Source organism: Heterodontus francisci, chromosome 44, assembly GCF_036365525.1.
Source record: "Heterodontus francisci isolate sHetFra1 chromosome 44, sHetFra1.hap1, whole genome shotgun sequence".
In the NCBI taxonomy this organism is placed as follows: domain Eukaryota; kingdom Metazoa; phylum Chordata; class Chondrichthyes; order Heterodontiformes; family Heterodontidae; genus Heterodontus; species Heterodontus francisci.
This window is the reverse complement of record NC_090414.1, coordinates 15548298-15569311: the sequence shown is the minus strand read 5'-3', so window position 1 is coordinate 15569311 and position 21014 is coordinate 15548298. Positions and strand designations below refer to the sequence as shown.

Genomic DNA, 21014 nt, shown 5'->3' with positions numbered 1-21014 from the left:
GTTTAAAAAAAAATCTAGTGGCAAAATGATTCAGAACATGGCAAAACAACAACAAAAATATCTTTTCACAATGTGTGGAGACGCTCTCTTGTACCTCTGGAAAAGGCTGAGATGGGGGTTGGGAGGAAAGAGAACTCCTTCCAAATAGCAGAGCTCTAAGGTTGAATTTGCCAGGCATTAAATCTCTGCTGATTTTATTAATTCAATTTTTGAAATTGTGTCAAATAAGAGGCGGGCTCTGAGAGCTGAACCCTCCTCCTATCAAGAAATCATTTCACACCAGCTGAGGCTGCAGCCCGTTCTATCGATCCCAGCCTCATATGAGCAGTGATTTTTTTTTTAATCCATAGACTTTTCCAGTTACACCTGGACAGGAGAGAGATAGAGAGAGAAGCACCAAATTCTCCAGCCCCTAACACAACCAGGGGGCAATTTTCCCCTCCCCAAACTAGACTCTGCTCTTTGCCACATACATGAATTGTTGCCTTTGTCCAGACACTCTGTGCGTCAGGAGAAAACCGGGAGCAGAAAAAGCAACTGGATAAAGGTAGAGTTAGGAGGAGGCATTTAATGCACATTCAAAAAAATTGTCCTCCATCTCTCCTTTTAAGACAAGTTCTGACAGGTGCCTCGGATAACGGAAGCAAAGCCCCAGTACAATTGTGCAGGAGTCTTTCGGAAGAGAGAGAGGGAGAGGGAGAGAGAGAGACAAGGCAAGCCCACGACCGTCGAGACAGAGGAACAGGTCGAGAGTCTTGCCGCGACCGAGATGGCTTTCACGTTCGCTGCTTTCTGCTACATGCTGACTTTGGTGCTTTGTGCCTCTTTGATCTTTTTCGTGATCTGGCATGTGAGTTCATCCCCGCAATTTCATTCATTACCGCGGTCGTGGGGGGATTTATTTTGTTTTAAGAGACGTGTGTGTTTGTGTGCGAAGGAAATCCAGTTACAGAAGAGGGTATGGATGGGACACACACACACACGGACACAAATATTCAGGCATAGACACTGATACAGAGACACACACCCCGACACACACACACACACAGAAAAACACACAAATATTCAGGTACAGACACTGATACAGAGACACACACCCCGACACACACACACACAGAAAAACACACAAATATTCAGGCATAGACACTGCTACAGAGACACACACACACAGAAAAACACACAAATATTCAGGTACAGACACTGATACAGAGACACACACCCCGACACAAACACACACAGAAAAACACACAAATATTCAGGTACAGACACTGATACAGAGACACACACCCCGACACACACACACACAGAAAAACACACAAATATTCAGGCATAGACACTGATACAGAGACACACACCCCGACACACACACACACAGAAAAACACACAAATATTCAGGCATAGACACTGATACAGAGACACACACCCCGACACACACACACACAGAAAAACACACAAATATTCAGGCATAGACACTGATACAGAGACACACACCCCGACACACACACACACACACACAGAAAAACACACAAATATTCAGGCATAGACACTGATACAGAGACACACACCCCGACACACACACACACAGAAAAACACACAAATATTCAGGCATAGACACTGATACAGAGACACACACCCCGACACACACACACACACACAGAAAAACACACAAATATTCAGGCATAGACACTGATACAGAGACACACACCCCGACACACACACACACACACAGAAAAACACACAAATATTCAGGCATAGACACTGATACAAACTGAGACACACACCCCGACACACACACACATATTCAGGCATAGACACTGATACACACAGAGACACACACCCCGACACACACCCACACAAATATTCAGGCATAGACACTGATACACACAGAGACACACACCCCGACACACACCCACACAAATATTCAGGCATAGACACTGATACAGAGACACACACCCCGACACACACACACACACAGAAAAACACACAAATATTCAGGCATAGACACTGATACAAACTGAGACACACACCCCGACACACACACACACACACACACACACACACACACACATTCAGGCATAGACACTGAAACACACAGAGACACACACCCCGACACACACCCACACAAATATTCAGGCATAGACACTGATACACACAGAGACACACACCCCGACACACACCCACACAAATATTCAGGCATCGACACTGATACAGAGACACACACCCCAACACACACACACACACAGAAAAACACACAAATATTCAGGCATAGACACTGATACAAACTGAGACACACACCCACACAATATTCAGGCATAGACACTGATACACACAGAGACACACACCCCGACACACACCCACACAAATATTCAGGCATAGACACTGATACACACAAGCACACAAACAGACAGACAGACACACACACGCACAACAAAACACACTGATACACATACACACCCCGACACCCAAACACACACACAAATATTCAGGCATAGACACTGATGCACACAAACACACACAGACAGACAGACACACACACACATACAGACACACACACACACAACAAAACACACTGACACACATCCACACATACACACCCACACACACCCCGACACACACCGACACACACAGAGACACACCAACACCAACACGCACACACACACTGACACACACCGACACACACACACAGAGGAATTAGCTGCCTGGTGAGCAATGACTGGGATAGATTTGTTCAGGTTTGCTTTATTCCAATCAGCATCTCTTCTGCTCTATAAGTGGAGGTGAGTGCTGGTTGCCCTGGCAACTGCCTCTGTTTACAATGTGTATTGGCTCATTGCTGTCCCTTGCTAATGGATTTAACCCCTCCCCTGCCTCGTCATCCCTCGCACTCACTGCTGCAGCCTTGCAGTCTCGGAGGAAGGCTGGTGTCTCATCAGCTCCCTGGAAGCCCCCTACACGCCCCCTCGCTGATTCCTTCCCCTACCTACCTACCCGGCCTCTGGGGTATCTGGGGCGGCGGGGGAAGGACGGTTGGATGGGTACGAGCCCCCCCAAGGGTGTTGGCAAGCCAACCAGCTCCCTCCCCAGAAATGGCGGTTCTTCATGGGGCGATCTAGAAGCGAGTAGCGGCGGCATATTCGGCCATGGGGGGAGGGTGTTGCAGATCAGCCCGATCGCGCCCCTCTAACACACACACACACACACACATACACACATGCAGATGTACATACACTCACACCCATCTGATTTTCATGAAGGGTCATGGGCAGGACCCCCAGGATGATTCCCCCACTCCCCACCCTAGCCGAGGGGCAGTGAGCTCAATCCCTTTCCATTTCTGCCCTTGGTTTGAGCTCTGAGCACAGAATGGAGGTCAAACATGGGGTCAAGTTCTCCCCAAGGCCGGGCAGCAGTGCCAGTGGAAAATGCCTCTGAATGAGTGCAATACTGAACCCCGGAACAGGATGGCAATTCGAGTCTGGTGGGGTCCACGCGGGAGAGGGGCTGAGAGAGAGAGAGTCAGAGGGAGAGAGAGAAATTGCGGGGGAAGAGAGGGAGAGAGAGAAAGAGAGATGAGGGGACGCAGAGAGAAACAGAGATAGAAAGTCCGCAGAGCAAGAGAGAGAGAGAGGCAGCTGCGGTCCCCTCTCATTGCCTGTATTAGCAGCGTTGCCATGGCAGCCTTAAAAGGGCAACGTCACCACTTCACGAGGTGCTCGGTAAGCCTGCGCCATTACAGAACCCTGTACACCTCCTTCCTGCACAACCTCCAGATATCCTGAAGTGTTCCCCAGCCAATTAAGTACTTTCTGAAGTGCAGTCACTGTTGTAATGTAGGAAGTGCGGCAGCCCATTAGTGCACAGCAAGATCCCGCAAACGACAATGTGATAATGAACAGATAATCTGTTTTTAGTGATGTTGGGTTGAGGGATAAATATTGGCCCCAGGACACTGGGGAGAACACCCCCCCCCTTGCTCTTATAGTGGCCGTGGGATCTTTTATATCTGCTCGAGAGGGCAGACGGGAGGGGTGGGGGGGGGCCCTCATTTTAACATCTCAAGCAGCACTCCCTCAGTACAGCCACTGGGACGGCCAGCCTCAATTAGGAGGCTTCGGGCCTCCAGACTGAGTCTCGAACCCATGACCTCCCGACTGTGACGCGAGAGAGGGAGTGAGGCTGAGCGAGCCACAGCTGAGAGAGGGACAGCTACACGAGCTGCCTGGATGAGGCGAGGAGGGGGAGATGGCAGTGAACAAAAAACTTGCCATCTCTCTCTCACCCCAGGGTATCAGGAGGACTGCAGAGTGAGAGAGGATAGCGGGGGGGGGGGGGGGGGGGGAGGGGGAGTGGGGAAAATGAGCCGAGGTTGCTGCCCCATCGTTTTATTTATTCATTCACGGGATGTGAGCGTCGCTGGCTAGGCCCAGCATTTATTGCCCATTGCTAACTGCCCTTGAGAAGCTGGCGGTGAGCCGCCATCTTGAACCACTGCAGTCCGTGGGCCCCTCCATGGTCCAATAGTCCGCACACTCTGGCATGTCGATGCCATGGAATGATGAGCAGGTTTCCTGCGTCCAACATCCCCCCCTAAGCCAACGACGCCCAAACGGTCCGATTGCCTGTCCGTGGGAGCTTGCTGTGCGCAGAATAACTGCGAGGATTGCTTAAGTCACAGCAGGGACCGCCCTTCGAAGGTGGAGTGCTTTGGGAGCGACCCTGTGGTGTGGCAGAATTTGCAGCACAGAAGGAGCCCATTCGGCCCATTAAGCCTGTGCTGGCTCTTTGAAAGAGCGATCCAATTAACCCCACTCCTCCCTGCTCATTCCTAAGGCCTTAGGGACTAAGAAACGGGAGCAGGAGGAGGCCAGTCTTGAATATGCTCAACGACGGAGCATCCACAGCTCCCTGCAAAGATTCACAACCCTCCGAGTGAAGAAGTTTCTCCGCATCTCAGTCCCAAATGGCCGACCCCTTCATCCTGGGACCCCGAGTTCTAGACTGTCCAGCTGGCGTGGCGGGCGAGACAGCCTCTCAGCATCTACCCTGCCAAACCCTCTCGGAATCTTATTTGTTTCAAAAGATCACCTCTCCCTCTTCCAAACTCCAGAGAATGTTGGCCCATTCCACTCAACCTCTCCTCGTTGGACATCCCTCTTAGCCCAGGAATCAATCGAGTGAACCATTGGGCTGCAAATGTTTCCATTTCGAGTATTTATCCAATTCCCCTTTAGAAAGTTACTATTGAATCTGCTTCCACCGCCCTTTCAGGCAGCGCGTTCCAAGTGCGCATGGTTTGATATAATTACAAGATCGTTCTAACATTGGATATGCTCGTCTTGCTGATGCACAAGTTGAATTCTCCCTGACCATCTCCTCACTAACCCGCCACCCACTGCGCACACACGATCGTCCTCACTTTGTTTGAAAGCGCCTTCCAAAATATCCCTCATTTGGCACCAAGAAAGCAACATGCACATCTGCTCATCTCTTTAATCACTGAGATTATGTTAATGTGCAGTGTTTGCACACATGAATATTCAGAAGCTAGCCTTGGACACCCATGTTGGAAACGGTGCTGAGTTTAAATTGAATTTCTGTTTCCTGTTCCCTGGTGACAACTCCCCCCCCCCCCCCCCCAGCCCCTCCCCACGCACCCCCGTCCCCCCTGCACCCCCGCACCTCCGTCCCCCCCCAAATTGAGGCCAATGACTCCAAGTGGGGCAGGGGTGCACTGATACCTCCTAATGGTTTAGCCCCCAGGCATCCTCCAGAGCTATTCCACTGTGGAGGAAGCACCGCAGCCCTCAATTCGGCCCCACCTGACTCTCGCCGGGGATTGGGTCCTTGCCAGAACCATGCAGCCCCTCATGAGAGGCCATTCTGCCCCTTGGTCACTGTACACTCCCTCTGAAAGAGCACACCACCTCAGTTCCATTCCACTGCCCCTTTCCCCGAACACTTTTAAACATTTCCCTTGACAAATATTTGCCCCCGGTCCTATTAAAAGCTGTTCTTGATTTTGCTTCCTGCACTGTTCCTGATTGGCTGTTATTTCCCTGTCCTAGCAATTCTCTGTGTAAAAATAAATTCTTCCAATCTGCCTTGTTCTTCTCCTGCTGATCTTCAGTTGAGCCACTCATTGGTCCGTAGGCTTGTCAACCTTCCCCGATTGGCCAGGCCCCTCTCCTGCCATTTTAGCTCAGTCGGTATCTCTCTCGCCTCTGAATCACAAGATTATCGGTTCAAGCCCCACTCCAGAGACTTCAGTACAAAACCCAGGCTGACACTACCAGCGCCCGCACCGAGGGAGTGCTGCGCTGTCTGAGGTGCTGTTTGCGGATGAGACATAAAACTGAGGTCTTCATCTTCTCTCTCAGATGGACATAAAAGGGCGGCGCAGTGGTTAGCACCGCAGCCTCACAGCTCCAGCGACCCGGGTTCAATTCTGGGTACTGCCTGTGTGGAGTTTGCAAGTTCTCCCTGTGTCTGCGTGGGTTTCCTCCGGGTGCTCCGGTTTCCTCCCACAAACCAAAAGACTTGCAGGTTGATAGGTTAATTGGCCATTATAAATTGTCCCTAGTATAGGTAGGTGGTAGGGAAATATAGGGACAGGTGGGGATGTGGTAGGAATATGGGATTAGTGTAGGATTAGTATAAATGGGTGGTTGATGGTCGGCACAGACTCGGTGGGCCGAAGGGCCTGTTTCAGTGCTGTATCTCTAAACTAAACTAAACTAAAAAGATCCCATGGCCACTAATGCAAGAAGAGCAGGGGAATTTTCCCCAGTACCCTGGGGCCAATAGTTATCCCACAACCAGCATCACTAAAACAACAACAACAAATTGCGTTTGCACAGCGCCTTTAATGTAGTAAAACGTCCAAAGGTGCTTCATGTGAGAATTATCAAACTGAATTTGACCCCCGAGCCACATAAGGCGATATTAAGACAGGTGACCAAAAGCTCGGTCAAAGAGGTCGGTTTTAAGGAGCGTCTTAAAGGGAGGGGAGAGAGAGAGGCGGAGAGGTTTAGGGAGGGAATTCCAAGAGTTTAGAGCCCCCAGGGATCTTCCACGCTCCATAAACCGGAGCTCATCCGAAACTCGGCCGCCCCGTATCCTAACTCGCACCAAGTCCCGTTTGCCCATCACCCACTGCGCTCACTGACCTACACTGGCGCCCGGTCCACTAACACCTTAAATTTAAAATTCTCACCCTCGTGTTCAAATCCCTCCTATTTTCTCCCCATCTCTGTCACCTCCTCCAGCCCCCACGACCCTCCGAGATCTCTGCGCTCCTCTAATTCCGGCCTCTTGCCCATCCCCCGATTCCCATCGCTCCACCATTGGCGGCCGCGCCTTCAGCTGCCTGGGGGGCCCTAAGCTCTGGAATTCCCTCCCTAAACCTCTCCGCCTCTCTCTCTCCTCCTTTAAGGCACTCCTTAAAAGTTACCTCTGACCAAGCTATTGGCCACCTGTCCTAATATCTCCTTATGTGACTCAGTGTCAAATTCTGCTTGATAAAGGTCCAGTGAAGCTTCTTGGGGAATTTGTTGAAGGCGCTATATAAATGCAAGTCATTGTTGTTATGCTTGGTGAGACAGTGAAAGAGGGAGCTTTACTCTGGATCTAACCCATGATGTACCTATCAATGGCCTCTTGGCCGCCCTCATAATAGAGAGGTCACCTGTCCACTTGGGATGCACCATTGGTTACTGAAGGAAGTAAGTGTGGAAATAACAAAGGCTTTGGCTACAATCTTCCAATCTTCCTTAGATATGGGGTTTGTGCTAGAGGATTGCAAATGTTAGACTCCTGTTCAAGAAAGTTGAGAAGGACAAATGCAGCAACTGCAGGCCTGACGTCTGCCATGAGGAAACTATTCGAGACAATGATCTGGAAAATAATACATGGACTTAAATTTGACTGAGAGACAGAAAGCAGAGAGTGGTGGTGAGTGGCTGTTTATTAGACTGGAGAGAAGTATACAATGGGTATATAGGGTGTATAGGGCATCATTTCAAAGTTTGTAGATAAGAGTCATAACGGCACATAAGGAGGTCATTTGGCCCATTGAGTCCATGCTGGCTCTCTGTAGAGCAATGCAATCAGTACCATTTCCCCCTGTTCTATCCCTGTAGCCCTGCAAGTTTATTTCCCTCGAGTGCCTTTTTGATATTTCCTTTTGATATCATTCATTGTCTCCGCTTCCACCACTCTCGTAGGCAGCGAGTTCCAGGTCATTACCACCCGCTGCATAAAAGAGTTCTTCCTCACATCCCCCCTGCATCTCTTGCCCAAAACCTTCAATCTGTGTTCCCCAGTCCTTGTACCATCAGCTAATGGGAAAAGCTTTTACTTGTCTACCTTATCTAGACCTGTCATAATCTTGTACACTCGATCAGATCTCCCCTCAACCTCCTTTGCTCCAAGGAAAACAACCCCAGCTTCTCCAACCTAACCTTGTAACTAAAATCCCCCATCCCTGGAACCATTCTGGTAAATCTCCTCTGTGCCCTCTCAAGAACCCTCACATCCTTCCCAAAGTGTGGAGACCAAAACTGGATGTAATACTCTAGTTGTGGCCCAATCAGAGCTTTGTAAAGGTTCAGAATAACTTCCCTGCTTTTGTGCTCAATGCCATTATTTATAAAGCTCAAGATCCGATATGTTTTACTAACCACTCTCTCAATATGTTCTGCCACCTTCAAAGATCGATGCACATGCACCCCCAGATCCCTCTGTCCCTGCACACTCTTTAGAACTGTGTCATTAAGTCTATATTGCCTCTCCTTATCCCTTCTGCCAAAATGCATCACCTCACACTTGTCAGTATTAAATTCCGTCTGCCACTTGTCTGCCTATTCTGCTAGCCTATCTAAGTCCCGTTGCCGTTCCATATTTATCATCCTCACTGTTTGCCACACTTCCAAGTTTGGTATCATCCACAAATTTTGAAATTTTACTCTGTTTTTCAATATCCAGGTCACTTACATATGCATTAAAAAAGCACTGGTCCGAGCACTGACCCTTGGGGAACACCACGATTCACCATCCTGCAGTCTGAAAAAACAACCATTTGCCACAACTCACTGTTTTCTGTCCTTAAGCCAATGTTTTATCCAAGCTGACACTGACTCTCCTGTTCCATGAGCCTCAATTTTGTCAACCGTGACATTAAACTCGGAAGTGTGGTAAATAATGGAGGTTAGGAACAGACTTCAGGAGGACTGACTCATGTCGCCGTTTCTTCTTTTGTCATTCACCTTAAATCGGTGCCCTCTGGTTCCGGATCCGTCCGCCAATGGGAACAGTTTCTCTCTCTCTACTCTGTCTAGACTCCTCATGATTCTGAACACCTCGATCAAATCTCCTCTTGGCCTTCTCTTCTCCAAGGAGAACAGCCCCAGCTTCTCCAATCTATCCACGTGACTGAAGTCCCTCATCCCTGGAACTATTCTCATTAATCTTTTCCGCACCCTCTCTGAAGCCTTCACATCCTTCCTAAAGTGCGGTGCCTGAAATTGGTCACAATACTCCAGTCGAGGCCGAACCAGTGTTCATCATAACTTCCTTGCTTTTGTACTCATCAGCCAAGAATCCTGTATGCTTTTTAAACCACTTTCTCAACCTGCCCTGTCACCTTCAACAATTTGTGGACATATGCCCTCAGGTCTCTTGGTTCCTTTTAGAATTGTACCCTTTATTTTATGTTGCCTCTCCTCATTCTTCCTATCAAAATGTATCTCTGCATTAAATTTCATCTGCCACCTTTCTGCCCATTCTGTCTATGTCCTCTTGAACTCGAACACTATCCTCCTCACAGTTCACAATAAGTTTTTTTTGTCATCTGCAAATTTTGAAATTGTGCCCTTCACACTCAAGTCTAGGTCATTAATATAGATCAAGAAAAGCAGTGGTTCTAATACTGACCCCTGAAGAACCCCACTGTATACCTTCCTCTCAGTCTGAAAAACCGTTCACCATGACTCTGTGACTCAGCCAACTTCATATCCATGTTGCCACTGTCCCTTTTATTCCATGGGCTTTAACTTTGCTGACAAGCCTGTTATGTGTCACTTTTATCAAAAGCCTTTTGGAAGTCCATGTACACCACATCAACCACATTACCCTCATCAACCTTCTCTGTTACCTCATCAAAAAACTCAATCAAGTTAGTTAAACACAATTTGCCTTTAACAAATCCGTGCTACCTTTCCTTAATTAATCCACACTTGTCCAAGTGACAGTTAATTTTGCCGGGATTATCGTTTCTAAAAGCTTTCCCGCCACCAAGGTTAAATTGACTGGCCTGCAGTTGCTGGGGTTTATCCTTACACCTTTTTTTGAACAAGGGTGTAACATTTGCAATTCTCCAGTCCTCTGGCACCACTCCGGTATCTAAGGAGGATTGGAAGATTATGGCCAGTGCCTTCTCAATTTCCACCCTTACTTCCTTCAGTATCCTCAGTTGCATTTGACCACTCATCAACTTTAAGTACAGCCAGCCTTTCTAATACCTCTTTATCGTTTTTTTACCCATCCAGTATCTCAACTACCTCCTCTTTTACTATGACTTCAACAGCATCTTCTTCCTTGGTAAAGACTGATGAAAAATACTCATTTAGTACCTCAGCCGAGCCCTCTACCTCCATGCAAAACTCCCCTTTTAGGTCCCTAATCAGCCTCACTCCTCCTTTTACTATTGATATGCCTCCAGAAGACTTTTGGATTCCCTTTTATGTTAGCTGCCAGTCTCTTCTCATGCACTCTCTTTGCTTCTCATTTCTTTTTTCATTTCCGCTCTGAACTTTCTATATTCAGCCTGGTTCTCACTTGTATTACCAGCTGGACATCTGTCATATCTAGCTTTTTTCTGATTCATCTTACTCTCTAACTCTTCCATCATCCAGTGAGTTCTGACTTTGTTTGTCCTACCTTTCCCCTTCTTGTGAATATACCTTGACTGTACCCGGATCATCTCCGCTTGAAAGGTAGCCCATTGTTCCATTACAATTTTGCTTTTCAATCTTTGATTCCAGTTTCCCCGGGACGGATCTGTTCTCACCCCACTTGGCCCTCTCCCAGTTAATTATTTTTACTCTGAATTGCTCCTTTCCCTGTTCAATATGTAACCTAACCTTATGATACAATGATCGCTCTCCCCTAAATGCTCCCCTACTGACACTTGATCCATTTAACCCAGCTCATTCCCCAGAAGCAGATCCAGCAATGCCTCCTTCCTCATTGGGTTGGAAACATACCGATCTAGAAAATCCTCCTGAACACAGTCTAGAATCTCTTCCCCCTCTCTGCCCTTTACACTATTACTATTCCCGTCTATTTTAGGATAAAGTCCCCTATGAGAACTACTCGATAGTTTTTCCACCTCTCTGTAATTTTCTTGCAAATTTATTCCTCTATATCTTTCCCACTAGTTGGTCATCTACAGAATACCCCCAGTAGTGTAATGAGCCCTCTATTGTGTTCTTAGCTCGAACCAAATAGATTCTGTCCTTGACGCCTTGAGGACATCCTCTCTCTCCAGCACTGAAATATCCTCCCTAATCAATACTGCCACCCCTCCTCCTTTCTTTTCTTCCCTATCTTTCCTGGACACCTTGTGTCCAGGAATATTTAGTGCCCAGTTCTGCCTTTTTTTTAGAGCCAGGTCTCTGTCATTGCCACAACATCATATTCCCACTTGGCTATCTGCAGCTCGCTGACCTCATTTACCATGCGCTGTGCATTCACATACATGCACTGTACATCTGATTTAGAACTTACTGCATTACCTCTTAGACTGACCCCACCTAATATCTTACTATTCCTTACTCTAGTGCTATCTGTCTCTCCCAACCCTTTGTGAACCTTGTTTTTCCTTTATAATATTACATCCTGGTTCCCATCCCCCTGCTAAGTAAGATAAAACCCTCCCCAAGAGCACTCGCAACATTGCTCCCTCCCCCCATATGGACATTGGTCCCTGCCTTGTTGACATGCAACCCATCCGGCCTGTACAGGTCCCATTTCCCCAGAACTGGTCCCAAAGTCCCAGGAATCTAAAGCCCTCCCTCCTGCACCATCTCTCCAGCCACTCATTCATCTGCTAGCCCTCTTACTCAAAAGCACATGGCACCGGGAGTAATCTGGATATTACTGCCTTTGAGATTCTGCTTGCTAGTCTCCTTCCTAGCTCCCTCGAATCTACCTGCAGGACCTCATCCCTCTTTCTACCCATGTTGTTGGTACTGATATGGACCATGATTGCTGGCTGTTCACCCTCCCCTCTCAGTGTGCTCTGCAGCCACTCAGTGACATCCTTGACCCTAGCATCAGGGAGGCAGCATACCAGTCTGAATTCATATCTGCTGCCACAGCAACACTCTGTTCCCCTAACTATAGAATTCTCTATCACTGATGCATTCCCCATATTCCTCCTGACACCGCCCCCCTAACCCATGTGTAGCTGAGCCTCCCGTAGTGCCTTGAACTTGGCTGTGGCTTCAATCACCAGATGAACCATCACTCCCACCAGTATTCAGAACTGAATAACATTGAAGAGCGAGATACACACAGGGGACTCCTGAATTACCTCCCTGGTCCTCCTTGACTGCCTAGCGGTCACCCAATCCATTCCTGCCTGCACACACCCTTAAGCTGTGGGGCGACTACCTCTCGAAACATGCTATCCACAAAATGCGCAGCCTCCTGCAAGCATCACAGCAATGCCAGCTGGTGCTCAAGTTCTGAAAGCTGGAGCATGAGCTCCTCCAGAGGACGACACTTCCTGGGCATATGGTTGTCCGGGACACGAGAAGTGTCCTGGAGTTCCCACTGGCACAGGATGTGCACTCCATGAGACTGGTGCATTGCCATGCCTTTATTTATTTGAGTATTAACTGGTTTAACAGAAATAAACTAAAGACTCACCAGCCACTCACCAATCAGCTGCTTCCCTTGAGGTGATGTCACTTTATATTTTTCCTCTCTTCCCTTCCCTACTTTTCCTGAACGCCTTGTATACTTTTTGGAGCCGGGTCTCTGTTATTGCCACAACATCATGTTCCCATATCTGCGTCTGCAGTTTGCCAACCTTACGCACCATGCTTTGTGCATTTACATAGATGGGCGGCACAGTGGCGCAGTGGTTAGCACCACAGCCTCACAGCTCCAGCGACCCGGGTTCAATTCCGGGTACTGCCTGTGTGGAGTTTGCAAGTTCTCCCTGTGTCTGCGTGGGTTTCCTCCGGGTGCTCCGGTTTCCTCCCACATGCCAAAGACTTGCAGGTTGGTAGGTAAATTGGCCATTATAAATTGCCCCTAGTATAGGTAGGTGGTAGGGAAAATATAGGGACAGGTGGGGATGTGGTAGGAATATGGGATTAGTGTAGGATTAGTATAAGTGGGTGGTTGATGGTCGGCACAGACTCGGTGGGCCGAAGGGCCTGTTTCAGTGCTGTATCTCTAAATAGATGCACTGTAAACCTAAGTTAGACCCTATTGCGTTCCCTCTTACTCTGACTCCACTTATTACCTTACTACTTCTGTCCTATCTGTCCCTCCCAATCCTTCAAGCATCTTGTTTCTACTTTCTAATGCTAAATCCTGATGCCCACCCTCCCTACCAAGTTAGTTTAAACCCTCCTCAACCACACGAGTAAAAACTGCCCATGAAGACATTGGTCTCATTTAGGTGCAACCCAACATTAAATTTAATGCAGAGTAGGAAGTGATATATTTTGCTGGGAAGAATGAGGAGAAGTAATATTAATTGATTGGTACAATTTTAACTGGGTTGCAGGAACAGAGAGACCTGGGGGTGTGCAGACACAAATCTTTGAAGGTGGCAGGAGAAGTTGAGAAGTTTGTTAAAAAAGCACAAGGGATATAGGGCTTTATTAATAGAGGGATAGAGTGCAAAAACAAGGAGGTTATGCTAAACATTTATGAAACACTAGTTAGGCCCTAGCTGGAGTATTATGTCCAATTCTGGGCACTGCACTTTTGGAAGGATGTCAAGGCCTTGGAGAGGGTGCGGAGGAGATTTACCGGAATGGGACCAGGGATGAGGGAACTTTACTCTGTATCTAACCCCGTGCTGTACCTGTCCTGGGAGTGTTTGATGGGGACAGTGTAGAGGGAGCTTTACTCTGTATCTAACCCCGTGCTGTACCTGTCCTGGGAGTGTTTGATGGGGACAGTGTAGAGGGAGCTTTACTCTGTATCTAACCCCGTGCTGTATCTGTCCTGGGAGTGTTTGATGGGGACAGTGTAGAGGGAGCTTTACTCTGTATCTAACCCCGTGCTGTATCTGTCCTGGGAGTGTTTGATGGGGACAGTGCAGAGGAAGCTTTATTCTTTATCTAACCCCGTGCTGTACCTGTCTATGGACTGTTGAAACTTGGGTAGTAGTTGGATTATGTTTTGTTCCCCATCCCTCTCCTTGTGGAGAGCAACATTCACCCAAGTCAAATGTAAAGCAAATAAATGAAAGAACAAAATGTAGAATTAAGACAAGATTTTAATTGCAGCGTGAACTGGGAGATCTGTAGAATGAGAATGTGGGTTATATATTTGGAAGAATGAGAGGTGATTTTTTTTGGGGGGGTTGTGAGCGTCGTTGGCTCGGCCAGCATTTATTGCCCATCCCTAATGCCCTTGAACTGATTGGCTTGCTAGGCCATTTCAGAGGGCAGTTAAGAGTCAACCACATTGCTATGGGTCTGGAATCATATGTAGGCCAGACCGGGTAAGGTTGGCTGATTTCCTTCCCTAAAGCATTAGTGTGGGCTCTTGATTACTAGTCCAGTGACAGTACCGCTACAGCACCGCCTCCCCCAAGATTGAAAAGATATAAAATCGTTAGGGGGTTTGACAGGGTAGATGCTTGGAGGCTGTTTGTTCCTGGTTGGAGAGTCGAGAAACTCGGTGGACTCAGGATAAGGGGTCGGCCATTTTGGACTGACATGAGGAGAAGTTTCATCACTCGGAGAGTTGTGAATCCTTGGAATTCTCTACCGCTCAGTTCAAGTCAGCGATCGATAAATATTTCGGCACAGAGGAAATCAAGGGATTATGGGGAGCGGGCGGGAAAGTGGAGTTGAAGGCGCTGCTCAGCCACGATGATTTTGAGTGGCGGAGCAGGCTAGATGGGTGTGTGACCTACGCCTGCTTCTATACTTATATTCTTGTGAGTGAATGTTGTAGAATATGGAGCACAGGAAAAAAATGACTCCATTCCTACAGCAACCTCAAGATGTCCCAATGAGGTGCATTGGAGGAGTAATCACTGTTGTAATGTCGGAAGTGCAGCAGCCAATTTGCACACAGCAAGATCCCACAAGCAGAAATGTGATAATGACCAAATCATCTGTTCTAATGGTGCTGACTGAGGGATACCCATTGGCCCCAGGACACCTGGGGAGAACTCCCCGCCCTTCCAATAGTGGCCATGGGATCTTTTACGCCAAGCCGAGAGAGCAGACAGGGCCTCAGTTTAACACCTCATCTGAAAGACAGCACTTCCGACAGTGCTGCACTGGGAGTGTCGGCCTAGATTTTCCACTCAAGTCTCTGGAATGGGGCGCGACCCCCTGGCTTTGTGGAGCACGTCCATGGAGGCTGAGTTTGCATCCGGTTTATGTCATTAAAAAAAAACCTTGTATGTGGAAACAGGTCATGTGCCTGCACCCCCTGGAGACAATCCTGTCAAGGGAGACCAACCGAGGTCAGGCGCATCCATAGAGAGCGGGGGGAGGGGAGGGAACGTGCTGTGTGGCAGTGCATTGGGAAGAGCATATCTCCAGGGTCACGGCTTGAACTGGGAATCAGAGGCAAGAGCGCGTCGTAACAAGAATTCAGCCAATTGATGCAGTGTTGGCAAAACAATGAATCACTGAGGGCAGACTGAGAAATTGCTGTTTAATATCCGATTGAGTCACATGAACATAGGAACAGTAGGGGATGGGAACTGGCCAATAGACTCATCAAAGACTATCAGTGTAGTCCCTTAACTCTTCCATCAAAGTCCATCCTTCTAGAATCATAGAATCATAGTTTAGTCAGCACAGAAGGAGGTCATTTGTCCCATCGGGCCTGTGCTGGCTCTTTGAAAGAGCCAGCCAATTAGTTCCACTCCCCCTCCACTACTCTTACCCCCTAGCCCTGCAGATTTTTTTCCCTTTCAAGTATTTATCCAATTCCCCTTTAGAAAGTTACTGTTGAATCTGCTTCCACCGCCCTTTCAGGCAGCGCGATCCAGATCACAACTTGCCACATTAAAAAAAATTCTCCTCCTTTCCCCCTCTGGTCCTTTTGCCAATTATCTTAAATCTGTGTTCCCCCACCACCCCCCTCCCCCCCCCCCCACTGGTTACCGACCCTTCTCCTTATTTACTGTATTGCAACCATTCATCATTTTGAACATCTCAATTAAATCTATAAAGGTTTAGCATAACGTGCCGGCTTTTGTACCCCTATCTATAATCCCAAATACTTTTTCTCACAGTTTTTTCAACGTGTCTTGCCACCTTCAAAGGTTTGCCTACGTACACCCCTGGGTCTCTCAGTTCCTGCACCCCCTTTAAAATTGTATCATTTAGTTTCTATCACCTCTCCTCATTCCTCCTACCAAAATGTATCACCTCACACTTGCATTAAACCTCATCTGCCATATGTCCGCCCATTTCACCAGTCTGTCTACATCCGCCTGAAGTCAGTCACCAGCCTCCTCATTGTTTACCGCATTTCCGAGTTTCATGCCATCTGCAAACTTTGCAATTATGCCCTGTATTCAGGTCTTGAATATATGTCAAAAAGAGTAGTGGCCCTAATACTGAGCCCTGGGGAATACCACTGTATACTTCGCTCCAGTCTGAAAAACAATGGTTCACCATTGATTATTTGCTATTTATGTGTTAAAAAAGACTTTTGGGTTCCGTTTTATGTTAGCTGCTAATCTGTTCTCACTCTCTGCCTCTCATTCCCTTCTTTAAGATGTCTGTACTTTGCATATTCAGTTTGGTTCTCTATTATATCATGAAGCTTACATTTGTCACAAAACTCCTTTCACTAGTTCATTTAACCTCTATATCATTAGTTTTTCAGGGATCTCTAGCCTCTTGGGAACATGTCTACACTGTACATGAGCCATCCCCTCTTTGGAGGACTCCCATTGTTCAGTTACTGTCTTGCCTACAAATTTTTGGTTCCAGTTCACCTGGGCCAGATCCCTTTTCAACTCACTGAATGTAGCCCTCATCCATTTAATTATTTTTATTCTGGATTGTTCCTTGTCCTTTTCCATAACTATTCTGAACCTGATATTAAGATCACTCTTCCCCAAATGCTCCCACACCGGAAAATGCTCCCACTTGTCCCACTGCATTCCTCAGAGTCAGATCCAGCACTGCTTCCTTCTTCAGTGGGCTTGGAAACATTTCATAAATACCTCCCACGCTAGCATGCATAAGCGATACACACATGCAAATAGAGACAGAAAAGAGCGAAGAAAAATAAAGTGGAAAAGTTTGAGGCGATATCTGAAGAGTTGTTGTTATAGTTTCTCGAGCTCCTGGTAGAGTCCTTGATTGTAGGTAGATCTTGCTTTTCGTTGGGGCTCAGTATTTCTTTTTAAACCTTGTTCGCTGTGGGAGACTTTTCTCTCTTGGGGTCTTTGCTTCCATCCGAGAGGGCAGGCACCTCATCCGAATGGCAGCTGCTGCAACAGGGCAGAATTCGCTCAGTATTAGCACTGGGTGTGTCGGCCTGGAGTTTGGGCTTAAGTCTCCGGCGTGGGGCTTGAACCTTCTGACCTTGAGGTGAAAGTGCGACCCACTGAGACACCTCAATAAGGAGGAAGGATGGGCAATGAAAGAGGTGAGGTGTTGCACAAGTCTGAAGTCCTGGAAATGAACTATTTGGAGGAGGCGATTCAGAAGATGCTGAGAAAATGGTCTATTTACTAAGCAGGAAATAGAGGCTGTTGGTTGTTGGGTAGTGATTCTTGAAATGGAGGACATTTTTCCGAGGTAATTTTTGCAAAGGATGAGGTGTTGTGCCAGGCGATATTTTTTACTGAGTTATCAGATAGATCACACTTTTTTTTGAGGGGGAGAAAAGGACGAATGATTTGTCACTCCAAGCCAGCGATATTTAATAGACCCACTGCTGTAACGGTGCCTTTTGTTAACATTGTTCTCCCATCTCCTTTCCCATTTTCCCTGTCCTTTCTGATGATGCTATAGCCTGGAATATTTAGCTGATAGTCATGCCCTGCTTGGAGCATGTCCTCTGCAATGGCTACTTCATCATATCCATTAATACTTGAGAAGGGGAAAAAATTTCAGGGATGTGGGAAAGAGCAGGGAATGGGATGAACTGGATTGCTCTTTGGAAGAGCCAGTGCAGACTCAATGGGATGAATGGCCTCTTTTTTGTGATTCTAGTGCTATTTGTCTCTCCCAGTTCTCTTGTGCACTTTTTTGCTCTGTAATGTTCAGCTGCCTCCCCCTGCCAAATTAGTTGAAGTGCTCTCCCTCAGTACTAGGTATCCTTCCCATGAGAATATTGGTCCCAGCTCTGTTGAGGTGCAATCCGTCCATGTTGAATCGGTCTCTCCTTCCCCAGAACTGGTCCCTAATCCTTCTAGTCTCTTAACTCTAGCCTATCTCTCTACTTCACCCAACCCTCCTATTGACGCCCATCCCTCTAGTCTCATAACCTCCCATTGAAGCCCAGCCCTCTACTCCCCTAACTCTTCCATCTAAGCCCACTCCTCTAGTCTCCAACCCCTTCCATTGGAGCCAATCCCTCTGGTCCCCTAACCCTCCAATTGAAGCCCATCCCTCTTTCACTATCCCCTCCCCCACTTTCCCACAGAAACACATAGAAAAAGGCCACTCAGCCCAACTGGTCTGTGTTGGTTTACCCACCACACAAGAACATCCTATACCCCTTTATCCTTCGTTCACCTATTCACTCTTATTCTCTCTGGCTCTCCCATTTTCCCTCTCTCTGTTTAATTTCTACACATCCCCATTCACCTACCCTTTTTTACACATTTTTCTTTCTTGCTGTCTCTGTTTCTCTATCTCTCTTTAGCTCTCTCCAACTCCGTCTCTGTTCCGATCTGTCTCTCTCCTTCAATCTCTCTGCCTCACTATATCTCCATCTCTGCCTCTCTCTATATTTCTGTCCCTCTATCCCTGTCTCTGTCCCTCTATCTTTCTGCCTCACCCTATCTCTGTCTCTGTCTTTATTTCTCACCCCTCTATATTTCTCTCTCCCTTTATCTCTCTCTCTGTCCTCTCTCTATTTCTTTCTCTCTCCAACCTCTCATTCTTGTTTTATCTCTCTCTGTCTCTCTCTTCACCTCCTTATCTCTCTGTCTCTATCTCTTCTCTCGAACCTCCATGCTCTGGCGACCCATGCACCTCCCCCAACAATGCCATTCCTAGTGCCAGCTGAATATGGAACTGACCCCATGGGAAAGGGGGACAAGTGACCCCTAGGGCCTGGAATATTAATGGGGACCCAGGAATGCCTAGGCTGGCTTTCTATTGCTCTCCCCCAGCTCAAATCAAACTGGCACAAGGGGAAGGACCTATAGGAATGCCAGCTCATTGGAAAATCCGCAGGGGATGTATCACGACTGGTCCTGCCCACTCCATCCATACCCACCACTGCCAACTTCCCCCAAAAGGCTGCAGCTGGTATGAAACAAGGGGAGAATGATGGCGTAGTGGTAACGCCACTTGACTAGTAATCCAAAAGCCCAAGTTAATACTCTGGGGACACGAGCTCAAATCCCACCATGGTTGCTGGTGGAATTTAAATTCAATTGATTAATTTAAAGTAAATCTGGAATTGAAAGCTAGTCTCAGTAACGGTGCCCACGAAACTAACATCGATTGTCGTAAAACTCCATCTGGCTCACTAATGTCCTTCAGGGAAGGAAATCTGCTGTCCTTGCCCGGTCTGGCCACCATGTGACTCCAGACCCACAGCAATGTGGGTGACTCTTAACTGCCCCTCTGAATTCAATTGTCAAGGGCAATTAGAGATGGGCAACAAATGATGTCCTTGCCGGTGATGCCCACATCCCATGAAACGAATAGACAAGAAAAAGACACCCTTTGGTCAGGCTTCCGGGAATGGGAACTCCGGAAAAGGTAGTCGGATAAAGAAGTTCTCTTCCCTCTCCGAGAAATGTCAGTGCGGGATTGGAGATAGAAGCATCAGATTTACAAATACTTGACTCACAGCCTGGTTGATGAGTCAGTCATTAATTTGGAGCCAGAAAGAAGAAAGCGGAAAGAGATTTCACACCGACAGCCCCAGATATGGAACAGGTGGAGCTTGTCTCCAGGGGAATCTGAGCCGAGGATTGATTAGATTTAGCAGTGTGATAGTTAAACACTGGGATCATCAGAGATACCGATCAGGAGTGGCTGAGAAAGGGTTCGGTCCACTGGGATTCTATACAGTGGGAATGAATGGGAGAGAGTTTGGTCCATTGGGATTCTCTGCAGTGGGAATGAATGGGAGACAGTTTGGTCCATTGGGATTCTCTGCAGTGGGAATGAATGGGAGAGAGTTTGGTCCATTGGGATTCTCTGCAGTGGGAGTGAATGGGAGAGAGTTGGTCCATTGGGATTCTCTGCAGTGGGAGTGAATTTTTCCTCATGAGCTTGAAGGCTTTGCGGGTTCAACCACATAATGTGTGACAGGAGACACATGAAGGTCAGACTGGGTGAGGATGACAGGGTCATTTCAATGAAAGGCATCGTTGACCCAGTTGGGTTTTTGAGGAAGTTGATCGTTTTATTTCCTAAAAAGTGATTACCAAACCTGTTGGATTTGCTTTCACGGTTTGCCAGGGTGGATTTGGACTCTGGAACCTGGAGTTGCTATTCCAGGGTGGATTTGGACTCTGGAACCTGGAGTTGCTATTCCAGGGTGGATTTGGACTCTGGAACCTGGAGTTGCTATTCCAGGACCAGAACAAGATTACC

At 47.5% G+C, this 21014-nt stretch overlaps 1 protein-coding gene across 1 annotated transcript in view; it reads left to right on the top strand.

Annotated features, from left to right (window-relative positions):
* The first annotated feature begins 769 nt into the window (after nucleotides 1-769).
* cnih2 (cornichon family AMPA receptor auxiliary protein 2) overlaps nucleotides 770-21014 on the top strand; it is a 357163-nt gene continuing 336918 nt past the window's right edge. The window contains exon 1 of the mRNA XM_068021404.1: nucleotides 770-850. Coding sequence (XP_067877505.1) covers nucleotides 770-850 — 81 coding nt within the window. The remainder of the gene's footprint in view (nucleotides 851-21014) is intronic.